The sequence below is a fragment of the Echinops telfairi genome, unplaced genomic scaffold (genome assembly GCF_000313985.2).
Source record: "Echinops telfairi isolate 266 unplaced genomic scaffold, ASM31398v2 ScPeMD7_7475;HRSCAF=8513, whole genome shotgun sequence".
In the NCBI taxonomy this organism is placed as follows: Eukaryota; Metazoa; Chordata; class Mammalia; order Afrosoricida; family Tenrecidae; genus Echinops; species Echinops telfairi.
In genome coordinates this window covers 13,536,454-13,549,051 of record NW_022111379.1, presented here as the reverse complement: position 1 = coordinate 13,549,051, position 12,598 = coordinate 13,536,454, and the positions used below count along the sequence as shown (strand labels likewise).

Here is a 12,598-nt window from a genome sequence, read left to right as displayed (position 1 = left end):
GACTCCTGATGAGCCTAAGGTGGGGGTGGGAACCCATTCGATGGTTCAAATAAATCCACAGATGAAGACAAAAAAATATATATTCTGTGAGCAATGGAAACTGTGCATTCATTGATATTTACAACGTCTCCTTTTAAATTAGGAGTGCTGAAATACTCAAGTGAATAAATACAAATCAGAAGCCCAAAAGAAAGAACACACAAACCACAAGGTCAGCAGTTCGAAACCATCAGCCACCTCTACTCCTGTAAAGAAGTACAGTGTCAGAAACCCACAGGGGTGGTTCAACCCTGTCCTCAGGGGTCACCAGGAGTCTGCATTGACTCGGGGGCAGTGAGTTTGATTTTTTGGATACAGTATTGGGGCGGTAGGGGCAGGGGGGGGGAAGTCGCCCTTTAAGAAGTTTAGATAGGAAAAAATAAAGGTGGGAGGGGGCATCCAATTAAATTATAACCAATTGTAATCAATGAAAGGTTAATACAGCACATGGATATCCTGCATCCCAGGCATGGAGAGAAAGCCAGGAGAGGAGAGTCTTCCCCTAGATTTCCAGGTACCTGTGTGTGACGCCTCATCGACCCAGGACGCAGCGAGCTGTGGCACCAGAGTGGAGAAGGAGAGGCAAGGGCAGCACAAAGAGCATGAGACAGCAGCGGGAGTCCTCGCCCGTGGGGCGGAAAGCGGAGTCCCTTCGGACAAATGGCTCACTTGCAGAATGCAGCGCTTCCAAGCACTTCATCAGGGGAGCCCGAGTTGAGACTTACTTAAGGCACAAAGTGGGGTGGAGTGCCTGCCTGGATCCGCAGAGCTAAAAGACTTTTACATCGCCAGAGCCCAGCAAAGGCGTTGGGCTATGTAACTTTAAGAGGAGGTTCTCTGACAGAATTACAGTGTATTCTGAACGTTGCTGGCTCTGATTTATAACCTGTTAACTTCCCTATTAACCTCCATAATCATATTGTCATCTGTGAGCCCGGTGTGGCCACAGAACGCATACGAGAAGCAGGGACTACTCGTGTCAGGGCTGGGTGAGAAGTTAGGGGTGAGGCTCATCTGACCTCTGCCCAGGAATCAGTCTTGGGCTTATTTATCCTGAGCTTGATTAGGCCTCTTGTGAGGTCAGAGGAGGCCAGACACTGCCCCTATGCCATTTTTACAGTAGGTATACAGTATTGGGGAGGTGGCGTAGTGATTCCAAGTCGGCTGCTTACCACAAGGTCAGCAGTTCGAAACCATCAGCCACCTTCTACTCCTGTAAAGAAGTACAGTGTCAGAAACTCACAGGGGCAGTTCAACCCTGTCCTCCGGGGTCACCAAGAGTCTGCATTAACTCGGGGGCAGTGAGTTTGGGTTTTTTTTGATACAGTATGGGGAGAGAGAAAAAAAATAAATATCCCTTAAACAACAGTTTAGATAGGGGGAAAAAATGGGGGGGGGGGCCACAAAGACCCAAGTAAAGGTTGTAACACATGGACATCCTGCATCCCAGCCTTGGAGAGAGCTACGGTTGCAGACGGCGGCCCCAGAGTTGGAGAGAAAGAATCTGAGGCTACAGTCGGGCTTTCTTCTGCTGCTCAGGGGCTATTATTGAATTCAGTTTCTTGAAATGCACATGGAAGGGAGGTGAGAAAAGAGCTTTATTTTTTTAAATAGTTTAATTGTCCTATAATTCACATATACAGTGTAAGCGTTCCATCCTATTATGGAGGGTTAAGCAATCATCACCACAATCAACTTCAGAACATTTTCTTCTTCCTCACATTGACTGTTGCTGGCTCCCGGTTTCCCCCAGCCTTCCCGCCATGTCCCCAGGTAATGAATTACCAATCCAGTTACTGGCTCTACATATTGACCTAGCTTGGATTTCATACAGAAAATCACACAAAACGAAAACAAGAAGCAAACAAAAACACGACAAAATAAAACTTAGGAAAACCTCAACCGCAAAGAAAGAAAGCCCTAAAAACAACTTTACAATGGGGCTACAAAGTTGTGACCTACCTACATTGACCATAATCACTCCGCAGTGAAGGGCTTTTCTGTTGTTTTCTTGCCATAAAGGGCCCTTTGGGCAGCTGAAGCCCCGCGTGGTGTTGGCGAACCTCTCGACGTTAGGATCTTTCTGCTCCAACCTTACCCCACCCAGCTCGAAGGAGAGATGAAAGGCTTCGGCTAACTTTTTCCTCAAAACCCTTTTTCCAGACCTGGAGTTTCTAAGTCCCATCCTCGGTAGCACGGTGGTGATGTGCTCGGCTGCTAACCACAAGGTCAGCAGTTTGAAACCACTAGCTGCTCATGTGATTTTCAATCACGATTATTCTCCCTTTCCTGGATGCCTCGCCAGCACACGCGCTGGATTTATGCTCTGGAGACATGGTTACAGGATGAATAAAAGGGAAACGTAAGCCAGACCCAAAGCTACAGGCTCAACAGAATGCGAATGGCAACGTGTTCCTGGGAACGGACTTTAAAAAGAGGCAGGTGTTCTTCCGGCTGCTGCTGAAGCCACTGGAGCGAAATCGAGCCTCAAGTGTAAAAAAGTAGGGGATGCACTCATGTTTGCAGACCACTGCATTCAACTCCAGTTTTCAATACAGCGTTAGGCCTCTGACCGTCCATTAAGTGCAAATAAATTACTATGTATTTCCCAAATAACTTATAATTAAGGCTGAACCTACATTTGACCAACATATAAATTTGAAAGAATACTACATAACTACCCAAAAGAATTTGGGCATCTTCAACTATTGGATTTGGTATAATTTATTTGTAGAACACACTATCATGCCTATATGAAATGACCTTAAGCACAAGTTTTGCTTTTTATCATCAAAAGTCTGTCAAAATAAACCACACACCCAATTATAACTAGATTAGAAAACAAAACAGCCAAAAAGGAGATTGAAAAAAATTTTTAAAAAGAAGGAGATTGTTCTTTATCATGTAATATGGAGCAATTTCTTCAAGGTAAATCATTATAAGTCTCAAAACTTCCATGTCTGGAATATTCTCAGAGCATACACAAAAGATTCAAGAAACACTGAGAGGCAAGGGTGTGTGTGTGTGTGTGTGTGTGTGTGTGTGTGTGTGTGTGTGTTAGAATGAGAAACGTTATTGCACACCAATTTTTTAAAAATCATTTTATTGGGGGCTCTTACAAATCTTATAGGAATCCATCATTCAATAGTATTAAGCACCCTTGTACATATGTTACTATCAACATTTCCCAAACAATTTCTTTCTACTTGAGCCCTTGGTATTAACTCCTTTTTTTCCCCTCCCTCCCCTGTGAATTCTTGATCAATTATATATTATTATTATTGTTTTGTGTCTGATACTGTCTGTTGTCTCCCTTCACCTGCCTTTCTTTCTGTTATTCGTCCCCCTGGGTGGGGTGGCTACATATCCAACCTTGTGATGGGCTCCCCCTTTCTCTTCTCCCCCACCCCAACCCGCTACCCTCATATATCCCTACTTCCACTTCTGTTCCCGAGGGATTTATCTGTCCTGAATTCCATGTGTTGAGAGTTCTTATCTGTACCAATGTGTGCCCGATTTTGATTTCTGAGCCATGTCAATTTAATATTATCACCTACCATGTTTTTAATTCAAAAAAGCAAAGGGAAAATGATCGGTTTTCTGGGATTCTGACAATAAAAAAGACATCTCTATAATGCATTGCTTTGGGATGCCACAAAAAAACTAAGCATTCATGCAAATGGCCCCCGCGTTCCTGGCAGCAGCAATATATAAGCTTTCTCTGGCAACATATTCTCATCTGTTAAAACTATCGCTCTGGTGCACCTGTGAAAACCTGGTTTGGTCAAGCAATAAACAAAACTGTCTGCTTACACCTAGAGATGTTCTGCCCGTTTATTAGTTTCTAATATGATCACCTAAGGAAAATCACTGCATCTTCAGAAATTAAAGGCTTGAGGGACAAAACATGAGCCAGCGCTTTTCAAATTACAGACTGAGAAAACAGATGGAAAATGTCTTGGCGTGTTGAATAACCTTCCAGATTCATACTGCATTTCCAAGACAACTCAATTTCATAGACACAAAGAGACCAATTTCAACATTGCCAAGTATCCCTTTAATTCAGAGGCCTGACGGAAAGACGTTGCACCGGAAAGGACTGGGGGAATGGTGAAAGTTTGAGACTTCACAGAATAGGAAGGAATTCAATGACTAAAAGAGGCAAAAAGCAGGCCTCCGCTTTTCTGCGATGCTATCGCGCTTACAGAAATGATAGCAAGGTCACTAGAAACAATAGAAGCTGAAATCACTATAAAGAGGATCGGGCCACGAGCAGATTAAAGATTTCAGAAACCTGAGACAGACAGACGCAAGATGGCCCAACAGATGAGGCCGGGAAGGGACAGTATGTGACTGACCTGGGGAACATGCAAGGCTCAGAAACATGGGCATCCACGACCACTATTGTGTTGGAGTTGGTGGTAGTGGTAGTGGTGGTGGTGGTGTTAGGGGGCATCGAGGCAGTTCTGTAAATGTCTGACCTCACTGTTGCAGCAACGGTGATCAACCCATCTCCTTGAGGGTCATTCTCTCGGTCAGTGCCCTTCTATTTGCCCAAGCATCACATGCTTTTTCCGGGCAAACATCTCCCGATACATGTCCAAAGGTTGTGAGGCAAAGTCTCACCATCTTTGCCTCTAAGAAGCATTCTGGCTGTACTTCTTCCAAGACAGATCTACTGGTTCTTTTGGCACTTCACAGGACTCTTAAGATTCTCCACTTGCACTAGAATTCAAATCTTCTTCGCTCACTCGCTCACTGCCACCGAGTCAATGCTAACTCTTAGCAACCCTATGCAACAGGTTGGAAGCACCCCTGTCAATTTCTGAGACTGTAACTCCCTCCCTCCCAGAGCTGCTGCTGCTGCTGGTTTCAAACTGCTGACCTTTCAAATCACAGCTCAATGAGCAAGCACACCACCCCCAGGGCTCCTCAGGGAAGGAGAATCAGGTCATGTTGTCATTTAACATGACATTGCTCATTTTTACTATTAAGAGTCAGATAAGGGGGGGGATTTTAAAATATGAAATTTTGCATAAAAAGGGACGTACTAATAGGGAAGGGAAAACTGACCTACTTGCAGAGCCCCTAAGAAAGTCCATTCTTAGAGAACAGAACCTGGCAATCCAGCAAGAAACCCGCCACCACCACCCCCATCTTCCTACGGAGAACCTACCAATAACCAGTGCAGACCCACGGAACGCAGCTCCTGCTTGGCCTGCTTGGTTTTGAACACAAATCGCTATGGAGCATCTCCTATTTGAAAAATCATTAGAGCACACAACGAAATAATCAAAAATATAAACTGAACTTGGAGGTAATAGGTGATTTCGACAAAGGAATAAAACGCATGCAAAGCAACTGGGGTGGTACCTATCCTGTGAAGTCCAACAGTACAAAACGATGCTTGAGAATGAGGTTCAACAAGCGAGCTGGATGTGTGAGATGGTGCCCCACCGCACGGAGTCCCACATAACACACATCTGGCAACTGGCACACAGTTTATAATGTAAGGGGCACATGATTCATTATGAAGTGGCCTGTCACTGCGGATGAAACACAACGCCTTTCTTTCCCACGCCTCACAAAAACCATCCCAAAGGGAATCTCGTTGTTCAAGCCAGCGGTTCTCAACCTGTGGCTTGTTCGACCCCCAATCGAACGACCCTTTCCCAGGGGTCGCCCGATTCATCACTGTACCAAAATGACAGTGACGAAGTAGCAACGAAAATAATGTTATGGTTGGGGGTCAGCACCACATGAGGAGCTGTATGAAAGGGGAAGGCTGAGAACCGCTGGGTTAAGCCCTATCTCCAACTCCCACACACCGGAGGTAAAGTGCTAACTCCCTGAAGAACAGACTCAGTGCCACACGCACCCACGCTCACTCACACACGATCACACTCATGCTCACGTTCACGCACGCACACGCTCACTCTCACACACACTCACACGCTCACACACGATCACGATCACACACTCACACATGCTCACACACGATCACGTGCGCACACTCACATGCACGCACACGCTCACACATGCACACGCTCCTGCTCTCTCTTCCCTGGCCACCGAAAAGAACAGTCACCTTCCTGACGTTACTGGGAAACTTACAGCAACGAGTGACTATTATAGCTCATTGGCTTCAAAGTATCTCAAAAATGAGTCGGTCAGCTTTTCTCCTAGGTTCCATGGAGCGCCAAGGAAATTCTGGGCATCTGACAACACCCCCGATACTAAAAGCCCAGCATTCACCAAATTACCCCTCTTTGCAGCCAAAGAACAATGGGGCATCAGTAATTTTCTCCCGTTGTAGCAGGAAAAGATAGGGCATGACTTCAACATCCACAGAATGTCACCACCAGGCCAGTGTGCACTTGTTCTCCGTCAGCATGGGGGCTGGCGAGCTCGGCCCCTAACCAGCCAGCTGTTCAAAAATGAGGGCTGCCGGCGAGGAGCACGGGCCTGAGAAGCTCTCAAATTCAAAAATAACAAACTCAACCAGAGCCGCCCGTCTGTCTCACGTCATCCTGTGAAGTCCTTCCAGCCAGGGCCCTTGCCATACCAGCAGTCAGGCCTCCAGCCTAGCCTGGTCTCGGGGAATAATGTGCGACGGGAGCGGAACGATCAGGCGCACTAGGGAATCTCTATGTCCGATCCCGGGATGTCTTGATAACTATATTCCAATACACGGTCTGCCCGAATGGAACTAGAAAACACATCACTAGGAAACCAACATGACTTGTAAACAGATTCCAAGCTATCAGGAGGGTAAATTAAAAATATACTTGGGTGTTTTGGATACATTTTTTAAAACCAGTTGTCAAGATTCTTGTTCTGGCAAGATTCTGATGACTGGCCACATAGCTTCATGTGCTTAAAATGAACCGGGACAATCTTGCTTCTTCCAATTAAATAATAGCGTGCATATGGCTTTTTAGCATTTATTAGTTAGACACAGCTTTAAGAAATCCCAAAATATAGTGTTTTCATGTTCCGTCACTCTGAGCAAATGTTATTAACTTTCTTCCCTGTCTTTCCTTTCTTAAAACGTTCCTATTGGTGGGTAAAGGACTGTTCCCTTATTCCCAGGCCTGATTATCTTCTCCAGCCAGAATTTAAACCACGCAGCATACACTAACGCCACACAGTCTAAACCATCTCCACTAAGAAAACCTTAGAGACCGTGGGCTCTTTTTAAAGGTACAGCCACGGAAATGAAGCAGCATTATGGTGGTTAGCTATTAGGGACGAGGAAGCAAGCGCTTTCTAAAAACAACTTAAAGTCATGAAGAAAACGTTATTCCAGCATCTGAGACAGTCCCTGCCTTGGACAGATCCCCCTGTCCATTTCTGCACAAAGTCGCTGGAGTCAGGGGAGACAGCTGGGGGGAGGACAAGGGCCCAATCAGAGCGTTAGGAAGTTGGCAAGCTTGTCTGAACCCAAAAAGGGCAGGCTTGGCTACTACTGGAATAAATTATTCATAATTCTTACTTCACTCTATGACACCAGTGACCATCAGACTATAAATAAACAATGGAAGAAAATGCCCTTAGTCTGAGGGAACTAAACACTGTATATGGTACCTCACACACCCACCACCCTGGACCCGCTGCTGCCTCAGCAGACCCCATGTAACCCTGCTATTCTCTCTACATGGAATGTACCAAGGTACTCTCTCCAAAGCTGGAGAAATAAGTATTTCCTTCTGAAGCATCCTGGCCCTAGTAGCCAGAATCTGCATGCGTTTTGAGTTCAAACACTTTGTTATACTTTTGAGATGCACCTACTGAAGAATGCAATGGAATATCAGCTCAAGGTCATTTCTGCTTCAATGTTGTCGCCACCAGTAGGCCCTAACAGGAGGCCCTTCCCTCAATAACTGCTTAAACTACAAACTGGATGTTTTCACTTTTGGATTTCCCTGATTGTGTAGTAGTTAGCTGTTGGACTGCTAGCCACAAGGTCAGCAGTTCAAAACCACCAGCCACTCTTCAGGAGAAAGACGGGGCTTTTCTGTTCCCATAAAGAGTTCCAGTCTCGGAACCTCACGAGGCAGTTCTACCCTGTCCGATAGGGCCGCCATCAGTCGGCATCGACTCGATGGCAGTGGGGTTGGTTTGGTGGGTCTGTGGTAAGGCACAGGGCAGACATAACTGAATGATGAATGAGGGATAATATTTTTATCCCAAAGATCCTCTTTTGAGAAAATAAAGAGCCATATATCCCACAAGGTCAGGAGTTACATGCCTGGGAACCAGATGCTAGGTTTTAGTTCATAAACTCTAATGTCTCTTTTTGTCTTTTTGACAAAACCATTTTATTGTCACTTCAAACAGATCGATCATTCCATCCCTCAATCCCTCAGGCAGTATTGTACAACTGCTACCACAATCAGTTGCAAAATATTATTTTCCTTCCTGAACTCCTTGACATCCCTCCCCCCATCCCCAGCAGGTACACCACTGTACCCCCCAGAGCCCCTTACTCTACTTGCTGTCCGATCCTGAGTCTCATCTACTGAAAAACAGGTAACAAAAACTCACGAGGGTGACCCCCAACGACATAACACATCTGAGACAAACCCCAAGAGGAACAAGCAAACATGCAGAGAACGCTGAAAGCTAGAAGAGGCCTAATGTGATCAGAGGAAGCTCGACTGGCTCCGCGTTAGCGGTTCTTGTCAGGTTTATGATTTTCATCTTTTATAGTCATCTCTCCCTGCACTCTACTTGGTGCTTTCCTTCCATCCCTCTATGGTGAACGGAGGGAAATCACTGGTGGCGGATTTCCTATGTAGATCTCACAAATGCATTTCAAGCTCCAGCATCCATAGCCTTCTGCAAACGAGACGCTCACAATTTATGTTCTGCTACTATTCCCTCCTGCCACTTCGGATTATGAGATTTACAATCCCTCCATCACTGGTGTTGGTGTGCTTCTTCCATGTGGACTTAGTTAACATCTCACTCGGATGGCTGCTTACTTGGAGACAAACTGCTATGCCCCTGATGCTATTTTACCTGATAGCCAGGCACCATCAAATGTCTCCACCACACTTTGTGATATTAGCACCCATAGCTTCTCTGTTCCCTTCCTAAGAGCAAGTATGGAGCAGATGTAATGTCTATGATGTAAAATCTTAACTGTGTTAGTCTAGGTACTTTAGAGAATCAAATCCACAGACAGTCATGTAAAAGAGAGTTTTATATAAAGGTTAACTGTACATCAAGAAAACATCCCAACCCAGTGCTGCCCAAGCCCACAAGTCCAATATTCACCCATTAACCCATATGTCCAACACCAGTCCACAAAGTCCTCCTCCATCTCACAAAGCAAACACAATGGTGCCGAGTCAGTGAATGTGTAAACATCTCAGCGATGGAAGAGGTCTCCACATGGGTGTTCCACCACCCAGAGCTGCATCGGGGTAGGTCCATGTGACTTCTCCTTGGGGATGTCTTGCAGGAAGTTAGCCTTGCAAGCTGAAGCAGGGAACTGCTAAAGCAGCTGCACCATGGTGCGACCATCACAAAGCAAGAGACCCAAGAACTAGAAAGGCAAGGCTCACCGAGCCATTTATCCCTCTGCCTTTCAATTAATCCCACATGTGTTTATCGGCCAGGTTGGCACAATAAACTAACTAACTCACTAACTTTTCTTAAATTGGAGCTACAGTTTAGTGCGAGCCCAAAATCCATTCCTGAATCCTTTTATTTTTTTTTTAAAGCTGCCTTTGACTCCCTTTCAAAACTTCCTTGTTAATCTATGGTAGAGAGCCCTTATGGGTCATCACCCTGGGGCATAAGCATCTCCCATTAATACTGTCTTTGATTACCCTCTAGTACTAATTTTTTTTTTTTAAGGATATTTCTAATGACTATGTTTTTCCAAGAATCTGGGGAACCCTAGCATTTATCAAAATGGAATCTTCTGGGCAGGGTGTTACCACATAAAAGCAGCTATTCACAAAGTTGGAAATGTTGGGATAAAACCAAAGTTAAAATGATCCCTCTACGAACGTCGACAGGGCTTCAAAATGCTACTTCAAAATGCTACTCCATACGACATATAAATTTCTAAGGCAAAGATCCACCAAAAATTCATTTGAACAAGATCCGCAAGAGACTTTAGAAAATGCTTCCACCAAGAAGGTTGACTTTCTTGTTTTACTGGGACATTATAACTCAGTACTTTAAATTCTAGGACGTTCTTACCTGATATGTGTTGCAGGTAAAGATTCATACTGGCGAGACAGAAAGAGTTCCCTGTGTTTCAACTGATGTTTCTGCTTATCAGTTAAGTCAGCCTCAATTGTAGTTTCAGATTCTTCCTCAATTTCTTCTACAGAAACAAAAGTTGAAGAATGCATTTATTTGTATTTTATTGTTATTATTTGTAATTTGCCATTATAAAGCACGTCATCTATTTGGACACTCCATCATCACACCAGTTCAGGCTCAGAGCGACCCTCCAGGGCAGAGTCGGGCTCCCTGTGGGTTTCCCAGACTGTAAAACTCTTTGCAGGAGTACAAAGCTTCGTTCTTGTCTCCAATTATCAAATCAATACTTCCACCAAAATTGTAACACAAATCATCCATTTTAAATATACATATTCAACTTGTCATTTCAAGGGCAATCATAAAATTAAGTCACCCAGGCTTCAAGGGAACAGCTCTTACTTATGAACATGGCAAATGGATCCCGGTGCTCTTCTCTCCTCCTTACCCATAAAACCACACCCACACGGGACTCATGACACATTTTAATGACAATAAAATGGCAGTAACACTGAAGAAAGCTTTCCATAAAACCAAAATAATTTAGAAGATAGAAACCAGGTGTACCAAGAAGTTAACACAGTAGAGAAAGGCAAGTGATGATCGATTTACTACAGAACAAGATACTGAAAAGAAGCTAGCCAAGAAACCGCCATTAATGTAGCACTTGGAGATGGTTAAGTGCTGCGGAAGAGAAGTATGAGGCAGGCGACAAAAATAGGTGGAAGGCATGCAACGTCTACGTACAACAGAACAATCGAATCCCAGGAAAAGAGGAAACAATCAGAAAATAAGAAATGTGGCAACACATTTTCAAATATACCACAAGTACAAAACTAATTAAAAGAAGGGTTAGAAACCTACCAGAGATTAGAGCAAACGGTCAAAAAAGATCAGGAACTGTCAGAGGGGGAGGGTGGATGTCAGGCTATCAAAGAAATAATGCAAGAAAATTTTCCCACTGATGGATTCCCTGTGGTCAATTTTTTCTTTTAGAGTAATAACATGAGAAGGTCTTCAAAGTTTACAAAGAGGAACATCAATGAAACACAGACCGTGAAACTGGAATGGACTCACATGAAGAGTACCACCACCATACATGCAAAGACAGCAGAGCAAGGACGTCTGAGATTTTGCACACGTTCAATCTAGAATCAGAATCAAAACATCTTTCACATCTGAACGGAGCTGAACTATCTCTTTATTTATTCAACCAAGGCTGCAAGAAATAAGCCGTGAACACAGTTACTAAGAAACAAAAGCGGGGGGAATGGGAAGCTGATAGCATTGACTGTGTAACTCCACTCGACGGGACTGAACAACTGAATTGCATGTGCATGGATATACTGGATTGTGTAAGATGTGTCGATAAAACTATTATTAAATTTAAAAAAAAAAAGAAACAAAAGTGTTCGCAGGGTTAGAAGGCAGGGTCAGTAAAGACAAGAGACCAATTTTACATGACATTAAACAACAACAATGCATTTAATAACCTCTTAATTAGAACATGTGACCAAACTAAATTTACAAGTATAATTTCAATTAATTTTAGATGTAAAGTATTCAATAATCTAATTCTTCTACAGGCTCACAGGCCATGGATCCTCACCGGGCCCAGATGGATAGGCATGAGCGAAGTAAGAGCATTCAGAACTCGAGAGGCCCTGGGCTGGAGTGGAGGGTTGGGTAGGGGGGCAGGCTGCTTCAACGCAGGAAGGAAGCAGAGCCCAAGACTTCAACCTTGTAATTTCTGGAATGCGTAGGTCTTATGAAACCAGAGCAAAATCAAGCTCACTGTCCTTGAGTCAAGTCTGACTCATAACAACCCCACAGAACTGCCCCCGTGGGTGTCTGGGGCTGTAACTCTATAGGAGAATGAAAATTGCATTATTCTCCTGTGAAACGGCTGGTGGCTTCAACCTGCTTTTAACCTTGAGGTTAAAAGACAAACATGTAACCAAGTCGCCTCCTTATGAGACAAGAGAGTCTTAATTCTCAGTCACACATCTGGATGGATACACACACTCTACTTCTTCTGAGTTCTTATTTCAAGGCTCAGGCTCACAAGAGGTTTTATCAAGTCTAATTCCTTAGTTGTAGTTTTCCTTAAAAAGTTTGAGTTTAGTATTAAGGTAGCAGAAGGACACTGGGCCTCCACTCAAGTACTCCCTCAATGCAAAAATACTTTCTTCTATTAAATTGGCATTCTGTGATGCTCACCTTCCCGACACAACCACTGAAGACAAATCAGGTGAATAAGCAAATGTGGTGAAGAAAG

General features: G+C 44.2%; 1 protein-coding gene across 1 annotated transcript in view; it reads right to left on the bottom strand.

The window, feature by feature from the left end:
• The window catches only part of MTA3 (metastasis associated 1 family member 3), a 145,543-nt gene that overhangs the window by 70,190 nt on the left and 62,755 nt on the right, over positions 1-12,598 (bottom strand). Inside the window, exon 5 of the mRNA XM_045285676.1 lies at positions 10,258-10,384. Within this exon, the coding sequence (XP_045141611.1) occupies positions 10,258-10,384 (127 nt within the window). The remainder of the gene's footprint in view (positions 1-10,257; positions 10,385-12,598) is intronic.